Source organism: Falco cherrug, chromosome 9 (genome assembly GCF_023634085.1).
Source record: "Falco cherrug isolate bFalChe1 chromosome 9, bFalChe1.pri, whole genome shotgun sequence".
NCBI classification, from domain to species: Eukaryota; Metazoa; Chordata; class Aves; order Falconiformes; family Falconidae; genus Falco; species Falco cherrug.
The window spans coordinates 47,276,929-47,296,204 of record NC_073705.1 but is presented as its reverse complement, the minus strand read 5'-3'; the positions used below and the strand labels follow the sequence as shown (position 1 = coordinate 47,296,204).

Below are 19,276 nucleotides of genomic sequence, written 5' to 3'. Positions count from 1 at the left end.
AGGACCTCGTTATAAATCAGTGCGACTATTGCCTATAAGTAACACAGTACCTCTGGGATGATGTGGGGAAGATTGATTTGTGAAACAGAGGAATAAGAGTGCTACAGATTGAATTACACACCTTCCTTCCTTGTGAGGCCAGTTTTTTCTTGTGTAACTCCATATCCAAATACTGACCAGACCTGATCCTCGTTATTTGGGATCTGGTTAGTCTGTTATTCTAGGAAGGACAGCTGATAGCTTTCGAGCCCTCTATTTGGAGAATGGGGGAACGTGGTACCCAGTAGCTGACATGCCAAAATTTGTTGGAAAACCGAAGCCTGACGGCCCACCTTTGATTGCACATTTCAGAAGGCAAATGGCCAAATTTCTAGCTTTGGCTCAAAAATGCTTCTTTAAATCTACAGTCTTTAGATTTATCTGCCCTTTTTCTTGGTTTCGCTTCAATGGTATATGATACTGAAAGAGATATGTTTGCTTTCAGAAAGCAAAATTAATCAGTCATAGGGCAAATAAAATAACCCGTATTACTATAAAAAGCTGAAGGCTGATCAGTGAGCTGGTGTTCTAACTAGGTGTTAGCAAGGAAGGCATGATTATCTGAAACGTTCATTCAAATGGCTAATACACCTCCCTGCCCAGAGCAGTCTTCTTCAGGCAGAAATTTCAGTTGATCGAGAAGTTTTACTTGTAAATTGAATGTCCCAGGTCCTCGTTCATTTTTGCAGGTCCCCATGGTTTCCCACATAACCGTGAAAGAGGCAGCTCTGCAAACTTAGTCCTGAATCTTATTTGTGAATAAGGCTCCAAAACGGTTCAGGAGACCAGCGATATATTTTGTCACATGTAAGAAGGAGGAGAATGCTACTTCAGTGTCTTGATAAAGCCAGTAAATTCAAGGGTTCAGTTACCCATTCCACTATGATTTCTTGCCTTTGTCTTTAGCTGTGCTACTGGAGTGTAAGTTCATTCCTCCCATCCTTTCTTGTGTAGTTATATAGACTCTCGCCCTGAGGATTTTGCTGTGGTTTGCTGTATATGTGAGGTAACTCCCCAGGAGGGCCCTGGTCTCCACCTTGCAGGCATTCTGTGTTCTTGCAATGAGCCTCTCTGTGCATGTCTAACAGTAGTAAAAGCACAGCTTCCTAGTACCCAAATGTCCTGGGTCAAGTAAATCAAGTGAAGTCATTGGCTGTATAATTCTTTTTGCTTATCCGTTTGCCAGAAAAAGCAGAACACACAGGCATACAGTGATCTCATAATTTTTTTGTTCATATATCATTCTATGTGTACGTCATTGCTAACTTTTAAATAAAATGCAAACCAGCTTTTAGAAATAGATCCAAGTCAATTGTGTGACTGTGCAGTGGGCTTTTCTTCAGTCTTTGACTCTGCTTGTCCTTATCCTGCTCATTGTATTACCTTTGCCTAAAAGTGTTTTACCAGTGAGGGTTTTGGCACAACTAAAGGCCCTTCCAGAGTCACGTGAAGATATCAGATATTGGCGCTGGATTGTGGAAAGACTGAACTCTGTAGCAATCTGTTTGCTATTTTTGAGGTTGAACGTAGTGATTAAATTTCATGAGAAGTCCCATTTATCACAAACACCAAATTCCTATTGTAAAGAGAAGGAAGGAGATTTCCTTTTGGGACTTTGCTTTTAGTTTGGACCGCAACACTTAAAATTTATGAAGCTGAAGGAAGCAATGGCACAGAAGCGTGACTTCTGCCTCGCCAGCTCCCTAAACACCTGTACTGGTAACAACAGAGATAAGTGCTCCTCAGCCTGAAGGCTGTTTGGGGGGTTTGTCAACGGCAGGAGTTTTCTCCCAGCAGGTAACAGCACACCACGGTCTGTCCGATGGCAGCGTCCTGATGTGTTGCCTCCTCCTGTCGTGCTGGCGACGTGCTCTCACGTGTATCTTTTTCTGCTGAATGGTGTCTTTACAGTAGTAGCTTGAACTGTTGTTGCGTTGCCACCTGTGAACCCTGCTGAGCTGTGCCCTTCCTTCCCGCAGGGAGGATAGTGCTGTCTACCTGTCGGGCCTGGGAACCGTGGGGCTGGAGGTGTACGAGCAGGTGCCAAAGCTGGATGCAGTGATTTTCCCTGCAGGAGGCCACTGTGGCTTGCTGGCAGGGTCAGCTGCTGCACTCAAACACCTCAACCCACATATTTCTGTAATTGTAAGTTTCCTTTCACCTCTAAGTGTTGCATTTGGGCAGCTTTTGCACAGCTATTCTTAAAAGGCGCTGGTACCTAGCGATAACGCTGCACTGGTACCTGTGATACACTGCCAGAGGCTGCATTTGCTGGGGACAGGGACTGTCTGATCCTGTGGGCTTCACCTAGGAGAAGAGCTTCTGAGAGCCTGGGAAGCCTCCTGTCCCTTGGCTCCTCGGCTGGAGTTAAGAAAAAATATGGGAAGATTCTTCCAAAGCAAATGAAATTTGCTTTATTTTGAAATGAAGCTGTGTTCTGAAATAATTTCTTATGGGAAAAGTTTGGTCCTAAATAAGCCACAGCATAAGTTTAGTGATAGCACAGTTATTACGCAGTTTGAAATTAATTGTTAATTTGGAGACGAAACATTATGTAGCTGCTTTTTTTTGTGTCTACTTTGGTGGTGACTTCTGTTATAACTGGATCAATAAAAAAGTGACAGCACTTGTCTTCCCCAGGGCGTCGAATCTGAAAGTTTCCCTGTATTGCAACAGTCCTTGAAGGCTGGCCACCCTATTGAAGACCAGGCTTGCAGTAATCATCACTTTTATGGAGGTAAGAAAATGCATTCTTCTTTTGGAGGTAAAGGTTGTAACTGACTTCTTCAACTGCATTATTTTCTCATTAATTCAGTTCAAATATATTTTAAAGGAAATCTCTGAAGAGTCAGAATTTAATTCAAGCTGTAAGAGCAACTTCTGCCACATTTCCACCACCACCACCCTGGGGTACAATACTATTTCCAGTGCACGTGAAGTGTTCAGGTGAATACTTAGAAATATGAGAAAAATGAGAATTAGAAATAATAAATAGAAATACGACCATTGTGCTCACAAGCAGCATCCTAACGAATGAAAATCAACGGGAAAGCTCTCGTGTAAAAGACTAGTTTGTGAAAAGGCAGGAAAATACAGTACTTAAATATTTAGACTCACAAAACTGTTTTCAGAACAATAGTGTTTATAAATGATGTAGTTGTTTCCACATCATTTGCTCAAAAACCCTCAACTGTTAAGCAATCTAAGAATATCCTGTTTACCTGGTGCTCGACGCTCTGGAAGCTTTGTCTTAAATGGGAGTTTAACGAACAAAACACTTCTTAACTTTCCGTATGCTCTGCCTGCCTCTACTCCTTCGCTAGCTGTCCTGCTGTAGCTAACAAGGTACTTCTTGCCTTCAGCCCTTGTTCGAACAGTGAAAAGCGTGGGGCTGCAGGGTCACTCTTGCAGTGCGACTATGCCAGTGAAGAATTGTCATCTTCTTCAAGGGGTCCAAAATGGCAAAATCTTCCTGTGAGATTTGGTCTTGGTCACCAAACACATTTTTGTCATGTAAAAAAATCAAGCAACTGAAGAGCAAAAAACAGCAGTGTGCTGTGCTCATTAAGGGCAAGAAACAGGCAGGGCTCTAAAAAATGTTGAACTTGTCTAAAGCAGCCAGCTTCATATTTTTGCCTTTTGAAATCTGCAGATGTGAGCGGACTCTGCTTTGGCAGCAATTCTTTGCAGCTGACTGGGAAACTTGTGGATAAAGTTGTTGCTGTGAGGTAGGTGAAGAAAAACACTGAAACGAATAGTACTGGGTGAGCATTGCTGTGTATGGAAAACATGCTGCGCCACCGGGCTATGGTGGTCCTTCACATACAGTGGAGAGCAGGTTGGCAGGAGCTTTCATCATGCACGCTTTGTGAGAGCGTGGCGGTGGTGGGGTGCCTTTCCTTCCAAGAGGGGCACTAAAGACGCTGAACCCAATCCCACATATCACAGAATCATCGAATATCTCAGGCTGGAAGAGATCCATAAAGGATCATCGAGTCCCGCTGCCTGCTCCTCGCAGGACTACCCAAAACTAAATCATATGACTAAAAGCGTTTCCCAGACTGACCCCTTTGGCCAAAACTTCACCTGGGGCTAGTACCTTGTCATGCTCCGGGTGTAAAATTTGTCCTTGTGTTCTACAACACTTGAAGGTAGCCTTTGGCAAAAAAAAAATAAAATTAGATCTTCACAGGAGGGGCAAGTTGGATGAACATACTTACCACTAGGGTTTAGCTAGCACAGTGGTTCTAGTGAAAAATGCCATCCTGCCTTTCAGTTAGTAACAAGAGAGGTGTGTGTTCACCCCCAGCAGCACAGCTTTCGGTAGCACCACCCTGGGGTCGTGTGGGCCTGGCACGATGGAAGGAAACCAGTTATCCATAAATGTATTGTCTTCTGCTTTTGGTAGCTCTTCTGGGTTTTTGGCACAAGTCTTTTGCTTTCAGGGAGGAGGACATCCTCATTTCAATGCTGAGATTGCTGGAGTACGAGCGAGCCACGGTTGATGCGGAAGGGGCCATTGGACTTGCAGCGCTGGTTGCGGGGAAGCTGCCTGAGTTGAAGGGTAAAAGGTACGGTAGCTATGGCAGACATGGAACTGTGGTCAAAACACGGGGTTGAGTGCCTTGGTTCCAGGAGATGAAGAGAAGCTACTTCTTTTAGGAGTGACAAGGCAATTCCTGCCCCTGTGCTGGCAGTGGGCTTATCTGCGGCATCGACTTCAGGCTGCAGAGACCACTCACCAGTCGGAAGACCATGTTGAACAAGACAGACCTCAGCCTGGAGAGCTGACAAATCTTGCCTTTTCCTGTGTTCTCAGACGGCTGGGGGAAAGGCGGTTACACGCAGCTCCATGAGGCATGGTCGCATCGGCCAGGAGCGCATCCTGCTCTTAGCAGCCTGCTGCCTTCTCTCGTTCCGCCTGTGGAAGTCAGCCCAGTCTGTGGTGGGACAGGAGCTGGGCTGTATTCTGTGATCGCTCAGTGGCACCTGCCTCCCGGCCCCGAGAACTGCCCCAGTAGTCAATGGGATTACCCTGTGCTTAGCCTTAAATGTGTGGCTAAGTGCCTTCTTGCATCTGGGCTTGAGCACTCAGTACTTAAGCGGATTGAGCCTTGGCGCAGGACCTAGTCCAGAATGTATTTAAACATACAGGCACTGAGGACAAAATCAAATTTCCAAGCTCAGCGTTGTATGCTAACACAGTGCTGAGGCAGTTCTTCAGAAGAGGCTGACAGAGTACGCACAGAGCTGCAACAAATTTCAGTTCGGTACAACTAAAATAAAAGGGGAAAATGCAATGGTTTGGATTAAAGAGGCCAGGTTTGACTCTGCAGAGCGAGATTATCATGGGCTAAGCGTGTGGCGCTTCACTTGATCTTCAAACATTTCTGCACCCATTTTGCAGGCTTGAGATGGAGTTAATTAATAGTTAACTGTTAAGAGGCTGAGCCTCAGAACTTCCAGGGAAAATGATGTCACGTTTTTAAAGTTTGAAACAGACGTAGAATTCTCCAGCTAATTATCTCTAACAAAACTCAGATCTCCAGGAAATGCAAAATGAAAATGAAGTTTTAGACCAACTAACGCAGCCAGCCTCCAGGCCCCCGCTGCCTGCCCACAGCTGATACGGAGAGCGGGGGCCGCTCTGACATGTGCAGTACTTATCGATCAAAGGGCTAGCGGGTCTTCAGCCGATATTGAATACAGGGTCTGTGATTTATGGTTCCTTTGCATACACAAGAGCTAATCAAAAATCCGATTTTTCTCTCTGTTTTCAGAGTGGCAGTTGTTATATGCAGCGGAAACTTGGAATTACACCTGCTGCAACAGTGCATAGCTCGTGCCCTGACCCTCGATAACAGAGTGTGCAGATTTTCCCTTGTGCTTTCTGACTGCCCAGGAGACATTTCAAAGCTACTGGAGATTTTGGCTCGGGAAGATGCAAGGTAGATGTAATAGTAGGGAAATCTAATCACAGAATAGCAAAAAGATTATTAAAGATTTGGACAAGCTTCCAAATGTTCTCTGAAGGCATGTCTGTAAGTAATTAATTAATCAAAGGGGATTTTCTTGTTATATTTCAGAAAAACTTTGTATTTCACTGATTTCTGTTCCAATGCAAAAGCACCTTTGCAGCATAGGGTAAGCGTCTAACACAGAAAGCAGCAAAGATAGTTACTGTCCAAACACTTACAGAAACTGTTTTACAATGACAAACGATTGTTGGGATCTCTAATTTATCCCTTACTTGATCTAGGGTTTTGGATATCAAACAAGAACGCACGTTTGCGACGTCTGAGCTCTTCACTACCGAGGTAAGATGAGATGTAATTTCAGTTTCTCTAGCAGTACTGGCCTCCCCTAGTTTATTCTGTTTTCCTACATCTTTATACGACGATGTTGAAGAAGCTTGCTTAGTGACTTGGGGAGCAGTGTGATAGATAATTTCTTCTGCGTTATATAGCACTTTGCTTCACTAAACACTTGGTAGGCATATAAATAACACAGGACCTGTTTTACCTGCTATTGCGACACTGTGGGTGAAATACTCTAGCTGTTACCATTGCAAACCTTCCTTGCCTGTGTGGTGGAGTGCCGGAGGTGGTGAGTAACCTGCAGCATCCGTCCAGAACTTGAAGAGCCAGCTGTGTAGGCTGGCTGTAATCATCTGAGATCGATTTGCCTTAAAGCGATGTGGAGAACACCCTTACTCTTAAGGAATCCTCATTTTTACTAGGGCTGCAGTTTTGTACCTTGTCCACCAAGAGCACAGAGCAAAAATCGTTATTCCTTTGTTATTTGATACAGTAACAGAGAGGAGGTGTTCTCAGGTAATAGCATCACTTAAAAGGATCGTTTGTCTCCTGGTATATCCCGTATTTCAACTGGTTTGGCAAAGGTGTGGTTCCACTGATTTCGTGCTACTGCTGTTCGAGCCCAACCTGACTTAGTTTGTGAAATCATAGGTGGAAGTCACATTAGGGATCTTTGCTAAACAGGCTTATAACTGGGATCTGGTGATGCTATTGAGCAAGCAAGGTCTTTGATTTTGGCATTTAAATCTAATTTCCCACCTGCATGCAAAAACCTGCTTGGTATTTTCACCTGTGGATATAAAGAAATGGTTAAAGATGACTATAGCAAAGGACTACGATGAAGTTCGTGAACGTGTTTCAGAACATGATTATTAGCGGTTTTCTGAAGTGTCTAGGACTAGAACTATATTGTTCCACAATGTGCCATAACGATAGGCCAGCTGACTGGTTTGGGTAACTTGAAGGTAACGTGATGCTGCAGGGGGTAGACAAGTCCCTCTGATTCAGTGACTAACTTGTGACTCTGAAAGTTGAAGGCTAGATTTGACAAAGCCTGTAACTCTTCTCATGTTGTAATTTTTTTTAATGTTACTAAGTAAATGAAACAAAATCCACTGTCTTCATTTTTGATTGAGAATGTTAAAACAATTTTCCAGTGCTCTTGCAACCTCTCCCAATGAGGGAATTTTATCAGAATCTGCAGTAAATACAGTCCCTGAACGAGAAAGTGCCACGCGCGCTTGTCTGCACTTGAAACACAATGTATTCACACTGACTGCCCGCTTCAGGAATCTGACCGTGTTATTCAGGAATTCGTGTCCCTGAATAATTTAATTGGATGCTGGATTTGCATGATGGCTTTTAATCAGTCTGGGAGAGGCTATCGGATAATTAGATGTGAAGTGCGAAGTATTATTCCAGATTTATAGACCGCGGTGGCTTTGAGGGCAGCTCTGCCTGGTGACACCTAGTGAATCATGAAGTTTTTCTTTGAAAACTGAAACAAGGGTAATCAAAAAGGGTAAAACATTGAATTTACCTTTAAGCATCAAAATGGATTTGCTTTAACCAGATATAGAAAAATGTACATTTTTTCATAGTAAGGCTAATACACATTGGGGAGATTTTGCTTTTTTCTTTGTTGTTAGGAAGAGCTGAAGCCCTGTGTCAGCAAAGCATTCTGAGCGTTTGCTACTAAGCAGACCTGCAAAGGACTTTGTATCATTTTCATCAGTGTAAATCACAGCACGTTAAGCATGCATTTAGATCTGGATCAAGTACCAAAATTATCAAGTGTGTGGAGCTGGTGGTTATATAAGAAAGTTGTTACAGCTATACCCACTCCACTCTAACTTCAGCACATACTTTTGACTGTGGATATAGACGAAGCGTCTGACAGCACAGGGCAGTAAGTGTAGTGGCTCATTTAATACACTAAATCAGTCCTGTCAGGATTGTCATCTCAGTATTTAATTGGCCTTTTAGATTCACTCCTTAATTTCCAAAGGAGAGAAACTTGTTTTCTAGTCATTGCTTATCAGGAAAATAGAGCTTTTTATTTATCCCCTCCACTCCCCGTCTAGTGAAATGCCTTACTGGGTTAGTGTTTATTCATCTGGTGCATGCTTGGAACACTGTGGGAAGATCCTTGCTGGTAGTCTGATTTCATAGAGTAGTATGGACTTTCTAAAATGAAGCTTTATGTTCAAACTACACTTCTTGAAACATAACTTTTGGAACATTTTACTGGCAAAAATAAGAGGGTTTTGGGTTGTTTTTTTTTTTTAATAAAAAAATGGATTCTGGCTACATTTGATTCAGCTGATTGTTACTGAAGTGCCTTGTGCAGTGGGATCAGCTGGTCACATTCTTTGGAAACAATATGGGAGCTTCTTTTGGATGCTGCCTGCTAATACCTCCAGTTTAGATTCTTCTTCCTTGTGACTCATGCTGGGTTTCTGTCTTGCAGAGAACCATGCCCTGATTCACTCTTACCTGAGCAGTTAGGGAATGGCTTCCAAAGTCCCGATATTGAAATAGATAACGCTTAGCAAATCGTACCGATAACCAGTCTGGTAGGCTTCACATTTTACAGCTATTGAAGCAGGTTAGATTACCAGGAATATCTAGACAGAAATAATGATCAGAGCTAAGGAAAAAATCATCTGACAGACTGGATCTAGAGATCTAGAGGATTGGCCAGTTCGTAGGAGGAGGCTGCAACTTACTGCTGTGAACTTTCCCTGTTCTCTATCAGTAATATCCCTCAGATTCCATGTGGGACAACTTATCGCTTAAATTACTTCCATCTGTAAACCTCTTTATAACCATTTAAATCCCTTTAATTTCATATTATCATTGACACAGAGAAGTCAATGAAAAAAATCAATAAATGGCTTAATAAGATAAGAACTATCTTTGCTCTGAAGCCATGCAAGGCTCTGCTATAGATCAGCAGCTTGCCTGCTTAATGGGTGTCTCGTATTTGGAATCGGGCAACTCAGCTGAAAAAAAAAATAATCTTTGAGCTCATCAGGTTTTAGAAAAGTCTTCTCCTCACCACTGAAACTGCAGCATAATCAGACTGGCAGGTACAGGAGGGTCCTGGAACAGAGCACTGAGGGGCTGCAGGGTGTTGAGGTGCTCCAGCAGCTTTGCAGGGAAGCCGCGGTGGTGGCAGCAGTCCCTCCGACCTTGGTCCTTTTTGATGTTATAGGCTGGGCTGGGCTGTTCACTTCAAACCTCTTGGGAGCTTAACTCTGCTGTGGTTTTAAATAGCTCAGAAAAGATCAACTGTAAAAAGAGCATCCATCACATTACTTCTCCCTCTGACTGCGCAGCAAAATCCTAACTCATTAATTGAATGTTGCTTTTTCTTTACGATAACGTTACATGTTGTCCCAGCGGTGCTGGGTTTCCTGCCTCACTTGGTGTGGTGTAGTACTTGTTTTTTCCATACAGTTTATCCACCTCAGGCCAGAGCTCATTGAATTATTTCAGTCTGCTCTGGTCAATTTGAGTAAATTCCTTTGGGCCAGCTTGCATTTTATGAAGGGCTGAGGGAGAGTATTTTGGATAGAGTTCCCGGTTGCCAACACATTCCATGTTGTTGTCCTGTGAAGAGAGCGCAGGGGAGCGCGCAGCTGTCCAGCTACGAGAAGGATGCTGTCATTGCCAAAGCATTTCCTGCGTGACCCTGGGCAAGGCACCGTTTCCGTGCTTCAGTTCCCCACCTGCCAAAAGGAGACACTTGCAAGTGGGAGGTTCAACAATACAATTCTTCTGAGGCCCTCCGAAAGAATGTGGTTATTTTCTTTAATGGCATTCCGCAGCAGACAGGCGGTACGGAATAGCCTGCCCCAGCTGTAGAAATAAGAACCTGACTCCAGGGAGGCTGGGAGCAGACCTGTTGGATTACCGTCTGACTTCTGAAATGTGACAGTAACTTGTTTGTGCTCATGCTCACCCACCTGAATGCCAGAATATGCCAAAAGATAAGGGCTGGGGTTGCACAACCAAGTGACAGCTGTGGCAGCTGTTATGCTCTTTCCCAAGCGTTGCATTGCATCGCCCCGACCTTGAGGGCTATCTGGCAGCTGATCCCCAAACCATGAAATGAAGTGCTGTTGCCAAATCATCCGTGATGTGCAGTAACCCACACTGGGTGTTTACAGAGTAATTCGGAAAATTACCCAGTTAATATATATATATTTTTAACAGAAACAAAAAGCCTTGCTTGCTTTATAGAACTGAAACCAGCGTGTATAAATAAATCCAGTGGTTTTCATGCAAACAAACCTATGCTGTTGCTGAGTGTGGTGTATCGTGAATGTTAAGTTACGTGAATACACCAAGACCAACAGCGCAGAAGAAGGTGATGATGAGTATGGTTTCTAGGATTAAAGTGGGATCCAAAGGTTCAGCGGATGAATCAGGGACATAAGGAATTGCAGTACCTGGTTACGATCTATCTTTACATGGAGCCTGGAGAAAGCACAAAAGACTGGGATCTTCTGATTGAGCCTCGCTGCTCACATTTCCTCTGCTCTCTAGTGTTGGCTCGCCATGCCCACCCAACATCTTCATTTGCACACACACCCTACAGGTAGCAGGCATCAGGGAGTTGAGAAGCACTCTAAATGAATTTTTTAAATCTAGGAAAATACGGTCTAACAGGTTAAGCACCCACATGTGAGATTTGCAGTTAAAAGGGACAGAGGTGCCTGCTCTTTTGCCCAAATTATTCAGCACAGAACTCTGCAAATTTCTTCTTTTGTGAAGTTATGAACTTTCCTCTCTTTGAAATTGAATTAATCCTGTAAATATTTTAATTTGCGTATCTGGGTTTTGGTGTTGCCCTGAGTAATAACTTGTGATCAAGTTTTGCCTTTATTTTTTTCCAGCCTTCGTCTTGCTCCCTCAGTTATTTCTAGCTATTAAATAAAACCCACAAGAAACCAGCGTTCAGTGAAGGCTGTTCTCTCTTCCATTGCTTGAAGCCCTATTATAAAAAACCCCAACAGGCTAACTAAACCCTTAGTTTGGAATCAATCTTTAAATTACCTGCCACCAAGAGCAGAACTCTAAATGCAGTGACAGATCCATCTGGCTGGTTATTTTAACGGTCTTACAGGACCAGATAATTTCGTTATTATTTTTTAATCCAGCAAGGATGGAATATGCAGGAGAGAAATGCATAAAATGTACTGGGTGGTGGTTGGTTTTTGTGGGGTTTTTTTTGTTTGTTTTTAGATGCAGAGAAAATTCTACTGTGCAAACATGGTCCTGCAGTCCTTGAAGTTCTGCTCAGTCAAAAAGCCGATGTCTAGTACTGAGGGCTTACGGGTTTGAAACAAATTTCAAGTTTTCTCTAGTTGTCGTGAGTTATCTTGTCTGGAGTATGAGAAATACCAGGCAATAGGTTTCATAAATTCTTCTTAAATAAGACCAGTTTGGAGCCCTTAGTTCATCCGTGGCTGTGCAAGCTCCTGTAGCTGGTAGTACTGGGGTGACTGTTCATCCCAGATAGATGCCATCCTCATATACCTCCCCACGAATATGAGGGTTGCCCTGTTGGACACTCGTGTAACTTATACTTCCCAGGTGAAGCGAATGAGAGAGCAGAGTCTGTGAAAGTAAAATTGCAGTGTAAACGGGCGTAATCTGAGGAAGAAAGCAAATTCTTGCCGCCTTTGCTGTGTAGACCTGTAGCTGCTCTAAAGTACAGTGTGATTCCCTGTCTGCTCCTGCTGTAGGCAAATGTTCTCTGTTCCTCTATTTGGCAAGTGTGAAAAATCAGGAAAATTTCTGGAGTTTTTTATTATTACTGCTGGTTTTGCTGTTACTTTTTATAATCCACTGCAGCGTATTAATGGCTGTATCACGTGTTGGATGCTGCGCACGCCCAGAACAAAAAGACAGTATTCCTCCAAACTGTTTACAAGCTCTCTGGCTCCAGTCTATCCAAGTCTGTCTGGCTTCAATCACTAGCAGAAAGAAAAGGGCAGAGGGGAGGGGAGTGAGCTCTGTAAATCGAACCGCTTTCCCATGCTTGCTCCCAGGGCAGAGCAGCCGCGCGCTGCCAGACATGCAAAGCTGCAGCTGGCAAGTCCGGACGGGTTCCAAGTGCAGCACTTGATTTGCTCAGGACAAACAGGCGCGAGTGCAGTGGAAGGGCAGGAAAGCTGCTTTTCGTGCTTACGGACTCTGTGAGGGGTGGGTGTGCGCTCTTGAAGATATGGCTGCAAAGCTTTAGGGATTTTGTAGGAAGCAGGGAATGGATAATGGGTGTTTGGTCCCTAGATACCCTTTAGATACTTTTCCCAGTCTTTGTGTTCTCTCCTCTTCCCTCATTATTAATTGTCCTCTGTGACTGCCCTTCTCTTGAGACTAATTCCCATTTTTTCAGAGGAGGAAGAATTTAGCATCTAATTTGTGTTCCAAATAACTAAACATGAATAGACCTATGCTCAGGGTAAGAGGTGAAGAATTACAGAAACAGATCAGAAATGTGGCTTATTTCATGATGGATGTTTAAGAAGCTGTAGCCAGTTTTCTAATGAAGTGGGCTCACGGCTGTTCAGAATAACCTGGAGTTAGTGGTTTGTCTTCTCCTTCAGCAGTTTTGGTAAAGGTGTATTGTTAGTTTAAGCTCAGCCCTGTAAAAATATAAATTCACACAGTTCTTATTTAGAAATGTCCTCATAAACATATTTGAGTAGACACAATTATTTTTTTTTTGCCTTCCTGCAGCTCTGACAGGAGCATTACGCAGGGCGTCTGTCTCTAGTAGGCCACCGTAAGGTTACCATGGCCAGGTTTTTTTTCTGTTTTCTGTAGATTTGCCTGTTAAGATAAACTCTCTGTTGTTGCACCGTGATCCTTTCCTCGCTAGATTTCCAGGTTTTTGTGAGGTCTTTTTTCCACGTGGCACTTTAAATGCCAGCGTTAATTCCAGCAGGGTCAGCGGTGATTAAGTTTGTAGTCTAAAATCGCAAAGTATCACTTTCCTTCTGCACCTTCGTATTGGTGCCTCACCTTTGGTAGTGCCCAGATTCTCGAATGATGCCGTAGAGATGTGAGTATGTAGAAAGAGGGATTAAAGAAGAATTGAAAAAAATGACATTGCAGTTATTGTCTTCAGTGGCTGCACGACAGGATTGTCAGTAATACTTGTGGAGGCAAGTGGAGAATAAAAACAAAACTATTAAGATCAGGTTTTCGTGGGTTTAGTTGGATTTAGCAGCAGAACCATAGCCAAGGACTAGAAGCAATGCAATGAGCAAACAAAAAAATCAGAATAAAACAAAAAGGTGTGGGAGGAGATGCAGCCCGCTAGGATACTGCAGAGATGGTAAAGGTCTGGGGGATAACTCCATGAGAGAGAAGAGGAGGAGAATATAAAAAATGTGAAGGATGTAGGTGTTGGAACAAACACTGCCCAGAAACATGGAAATGCGGTGCAGTAAGAGCCGGAGATTGGTGAGGTGGCAGCAGCGCCACGTACACACCCCAGGGAACGGGAAAGAGAAGCTGCTAGCGGGTGACTTCAGGGAGGCCGGCAGCAGACAAGTATTTTGCCCAGGAGCCAGCAGAGGATCAGCCTATCTTAAATTTTGAAGGCAATAAAGTAGGGCTGTTGGAAGGTTTTAAGACGGCATGGAAGGGTTGGAAGAGCCCCAGATGTCTGCAATGTCAGTTCTCTTACCTGTGTAGACAGGGGGTGCGAGGTCCAGAGTTTTTTACTGTTGAACTGATCGTTTTGCTTTTACGAGTGTGTTTTAGGATTGAGTTGGAAATGCCTTTGTCCAAGATTGCCGCCATGCCGTCAGGAACGATCCTAATTCTTTTCCCAGGTCACCTGCACGGTGGAGACCAGAGACAAGATCCACACAGCCCAGCTGCGGAACGCGCTTTTGGAACGCTACCCCACAGCTGCCTGGACCGAGCGGTGATGGGCACGGTGGCCCCGGTCCTCCAACAAGTATCTTACAGAGCCCTAATCTTGAAGCATTCAGAACAAATATTATCTTTCAAAGCTGAACAGTTAGCAAATAGTTTCAGGATATTTATTTCCTGCTCAAAAAGTAGTGAATGGCCTTGGGAATTTAGTTAAACTCAAAATTTCAGCTTAGCTAAGGGAAACTTTTAGTCTCTGCTGGTGTTGGAATTCATTAATTCATTATCGGCTGGTGGTCTGGATGTTGGCTAGTGCGTAGGATCCAATGGTGTTCAATAAATGAGCAGGGAGAAGGTGTTTTTCTTTACATCTGACTATAGACCTCTCAAAGGTCTTTTGATTGTGATCCTGCTAGTTAAAGATATGCAGCTTCTTGTGCTGGACTTTGCCATACTACTAGTATAGGAATTTTACATTTCCAAGCCAGAAGCAGTTCTCCATTTGCTAAGTCTGCTTCAGGAGGTATGTACTTGTGTGTGGGTGTAGGTTTGAACACACTTTTGTTCTGATCTTTGCTATCATGTGAGGAAAAACTATGCTAATAAAATGTGATTAACATACAAAACCAAAACAACTTGGAAGATAAAAGCCAATATTGTATTCTTTTTTTTTTTTCCTCAAAGGGAAAATGATCCTATTTATAAAGTAAAGTTCCAGAATGTTGCAGCAATAAAAAAAATAAGGTATTCTGAGTATAATTAGACCTCACATGCAGAATACAATTGTAATCCTTCTCTCTGCTTTTGGAGACTCAGTACAAAAAGGAGCATATAAACTGGCTTGTGTTGCTTTTTATAAAGGGGTCTCTTCACCCATGCGAATTTTGTGATTAGCATTCTACTGATCATCTTAGTCTGCCTAAAACAGACTCTATCCACCTCGCCTGACAGATTAAGTACACTGTTAAGAGTGAAATACTTTTAAAGACCACATGTTAATAGCCAAAGGCAGTGCCGGGAGAAGAGGAAGCCTAAGTCTTAGGCACATGGCTAATGCAATTAACAAAGAACACGTTGACCCAGATACCATTTTCATCACTATGGGCAGAGATCCACTAATCAGGTAACAGAGGGGGATGGCAAGGAATGTAAGAGAAATTCAGGCCCACTGCCGAGTGTGCATACAACAGTCACTTTTTCGCTTGGGCAAAATTCAGTTTAAGGCCAGCTGCGACAGAGCTCCTATAGACCATTCCACATGGTTAAATTTAACCAGGATTGACCCAAATTTTTCTTGTAGGTATTTTAATGAGAGGTCTTAATCCTGCCTCTAGCATATCGAGTTGATAATTAAGTTATATTAAAATAAATATGATGTAGTTAGCAGTGCCCTAGAAAAGCTCAGCTGAACATCCAGCAAGGTCAGAGTGAGCATCTCCACGGGCTGCATGGGATCAAATCGTTCCAGTTCCCACAGGCAGAGCTGGGTGAGCTGTCGCTAGGTGTCCAGGAAAACCAGCTTTTACTATAGCTTTTTCAGGAGATGCTGCAATCTCATAGTGATGCTCCTTTATTGTCATGCTATGATTTATAAATTGAGCTTCCATCTTCAGTCCTCCTCTGCAGTTTGGAACGGTCTGCGGGGATGTTTCCTTCCCTGGTGCTGCAGTAGGACACTTTTGGCTCTAAAGCACCACCAGCAAGTCACATGTGCGAGAGGAGATACCCTGGGGCGGGCGAAAGCTGTCCGTAGGCTAGGAAGGGCATCATCCAGAGAGTTGGAGCAACCAAAACAGAGGGTTCCTAGGGACTAGAAAGAATGAACTGCATATCCAATCTTATGCAGATCTCACTTTTATTTTACTTACTACTTAGGGATATCCAGCTATATCTATAAATTAACCTGCACCTGCACCGTGGGACGAAGGCAGCAGCATTCTGGCTATCTCTGCAGTACTTTTTTCTGGGAAACAGTCTGTTCCTTCTTACTGTGTCTCATGAAGGAGCAGGAGTAGAGAAGAGACTCTCACATATGGTGGGCAAATCATAAAAGACCACTGACTTGCTGTGGTTTTGGAAGGACCATGTTGGTTTGCACGTGGAACTGAAAATTATTGATGCCCCAATGGTTAGTGTCTTTCCCTTCCTGCCATCCAGAATGATGGGTATAGGGCTTGGTCTCCAGAATGTGTCCTGTAAATCACAGCCTGGCAGGCACAGCTCCTTCCTTCGTGGTCAGAAGGGTTTAAGAAATCTGTATAGAAATAGGCGGTGATAGACCACGTACTGCGCATGTGCTGCTTCCACTGAAGCAAGCAATGAACCACATCATCAAAGAGCAGATCTGGGGATGTAAAAGCACTATGAATAAGGGTCTAATTATTCTCTCGTCTCTTTTGGTAAAACTCTCAGGAAATTATGAGGATGTCTCAGGTATCTAATGAGAAGAAAATGGGACTTTATAACCAAAGTTCTCAGTAGTGGCCAACAGCTTCTGCTGTCTGAGTCCCTGGTTTATCATCCTGCATGATCCCAGACTTAATTTTTTAGAAGCTCAGAGCATTTACAACTTCTTTTCTGATCAGTGGGAACTGCATTTAGCAGATCTTCACAGAACAGGGGCAAGAGAGGTAGCGGGCGGAGCAATCAAGAACCAATGCACTCAGAATCACTGTCTGATTTTGAAAATGTGTTTTGGGGAGGGAAAAAAGAAAAAGGAAAATAAAAAGGAAAGTGATGTCTAGAAGATACTTAAAATGTCAAACAGGATATACGCTGTTTGGTTTTATTTTTATTGTACTAAGTATAAACATAAATTGTAAATCACTCTTCAGTGGTAAACTCTTTACATGAGAATGTAATGATACCAGAATTGATTTCCAGTCTATATTGCTGTTACGCGAGTCTGTTGGCTTTAAAGTTAAAGTTAAATACTTGCAAGGGGGAAAAAAATTATCAAAATTAAACATTTAAATGAATTTATGTAATTGGAAAGAATACCAAAATATCTGTGCTGCTAACGTTTCTGCGTTATGAAATGCAATAGGACTATGGCATTTCAAAGGCACAACAATTTTTAAATGCTTCACTTAATGAAGTATTTTTATATAAGGCATTCTTATGTACCTTAAAAAAAAAATCACTTTAATGATTATGTAAAAATGTCACAAATTGTTACATCAGCAAAATGTAAATCTAAGCATTGTATTTATTCAAAATATAATTAAAATTATGCTATGCCACCTCAGCAGTGAAAGATTTGTCATTCTCTCATATGGTACTAATAGCAGACTTGCATTAAGAATTCAGAGTTCATTATTTTTCCTTTCCCTGTCACAGACATTGACACGAGATCCGTGTCATTCTTGCACGGGAGCTCTGGGTGGCCAGAGGGTGGCCATGGCCAGGCAGGGCTGCAGCTCTGGCCCCGTGAGGATGGTGGGGACTGCCAGACCCCTCACCGGCCAGGCAGGGTGAGCGTCACTGCTCACCGGCTTGGAAGGAGATTCTGTTTCACATAGCGGGTCAGGTGCAAACGCTGCCTCGCGTGTGCCTGCCTGTGTCCTTGGGCAAGGTGCAGGGCCTGGGTGCGGAGGTGTCCTGGGCTGGGCTTGTGTGGGTGAGGGAGGGCCGCGATAAATGTGATGAATTGGATCCCAGAGGTGTTCGTCAGATATCATGACCTTTGGTAAACCCATCCTTCAATTTCAGGGTGCAGCAGCCCCCCTGCCAAAATGCCTGTTCTTGTCTCCAGTGGAAGAGGATGCTCTGACCTGGGTAATTCCACTAGAGTGAAGCTACTTGGCTGTGGGAGCAGCCCTGTGACCACATGGTTTGTCAGGCACACAGCACAACTTCTTCCAAGGACTGATGCAAACAAAGCATATCTTTAATTGAAACAAAACCTCTTTCCGCATTCATTCCTTAATTTCTTCCACCAGGTCCTGTTAGCTCTGGATTAACATCTAAAGCTCTGCCAGTACCCGCTTACACAGCATCAGGAGAAGCCCATCTCCCCACGCAGGTGGCACGTCCCCACGGGTGGCCCTGCCACCTACCCTGCTGCTTTCGGTAGGTTTAGGGACGTGCGTTCCTTCTTCCCCTCCCAAAACACCGTCAGTGCGTTTGACGTGCTGTATCACACTTCTGTTAGCTGCAGACCTAGGCGTGGGGTTTAGTGATGGGAAAAGGGAATTGCAAGATGCTAGGGTCGGGCTGTAATTCCTGCCAGTCATTTATTTGATGGCCTTGGTTCTCCTGCCACCTTTGCTGTTCATTTAGCTGTAAGCAGCATGCCATGTATAGGATATTGAAGTTTGCAGAGTTTCGGTCAATTGCAAACTTCTGTTTTCATATGATCCTAACTTTTTGCTATGTGCCAACAGAGGGGGAATCCTTCTGAACATCATGCCTTCCTGAGCTGATGGCTTTCCCATTGTTCAAAAGCACTTCATTGATCGATCGATCGATTGATGCAAAATAAAGCTGCAGAAAAAAATCGAGGGCTGTTGTTGGAAAACATTCTAATAAAATATGAACGTTTTGAAGTAAATCAATAATGACCACTGACAATAACCAGCTGCCTAAGCCCATACAGGTGCTCTCTGTGAAGAAAGGAAGAGCCTGACCAGCCACAGCTGAGTGCATCCCCAGGAAGGATATGAGGGGCTTGCCCTGCCCCGGGCAGGAGGGGTGTGCTGTTGGAGGGGTTCAGCTCTGCTGCTCATGTCTGCGAGCTCTTCTAAATGCAGGTACTTCTATTTGTTTTTTTTTTCCCTAGTCCTGTAGCTATGAAGTTTTAAATCTTTCACACTTCTGAAATTTGTGGAGAAGGGTGTTGTTTGCCTGCTGTTGTCCTTTTGATAATTGTCTGTGGTGTTTTCAGAGGGGTATTTTACCTTGTGTGGTTTCTAAACTTGGTATGTTCTCCCTGTCTATTCCCTCAAGGGGCACCTAAGAGTTTTTTCTTTGAGAGAACAGTCTTGAAGAACACTGATAAATGATACAGCGGTGTTCGTTAT

General features: G+C 43.5%; 1 protein-coding gene across 4 annotated transcripts in view; it reads left to right on the top strand.

Annotated features, from left to right (window-relative positions):
* The window catches only part of LOC102048466 (putative threonine dehydratase), a 52,087-nt gene extending 34,582 nt beyond the window's left edge, over positions 1 to 17,505 (top strand). For 2 of the 4 annotated variants that reach the window (XM_055720387.1, XM_027797178.2), the window contains exons 5-11: positions 2,019 to 2,184; positions 2,680 to 2,776; positions 3,692 to 3,767; positions 4,485 to 4,610; positions 5,820 to 5,987; positions 6,299 to 6,356; positions 14,213 to 17,505. In XM_055720387.1, the coding sequence (XP_055576362.1) occupies positions 2,019 to 2,184; positions 2,680 to 2,776; positions 3,692 to 3,767; positions 4,485 to 4,610; positions 5,820 to 5,987; positions 6,299 to 6,356; positions 14,213 to 14,311 (790 nt within the window). In that variant the 3' untranslated portion in view covers positions 14,312 to 17,505. The remainder of the gene's footprint in view (positions 1 to 2,018; positions 2,185 to 2,679; positions 2,777 to 3,691; positions 3,768 to 4,484; positions 4,611 to 5,819; positions 5,988 to 6,298; positions 6,357 to 14,212) is intronic. The other 2 variants (XM_014286861.3, XM_027797179.2) reach the window with 1 other exon arrangement.
* Positions 17,506 to 19,276: the final 1,771 nt, after the last annotated feature.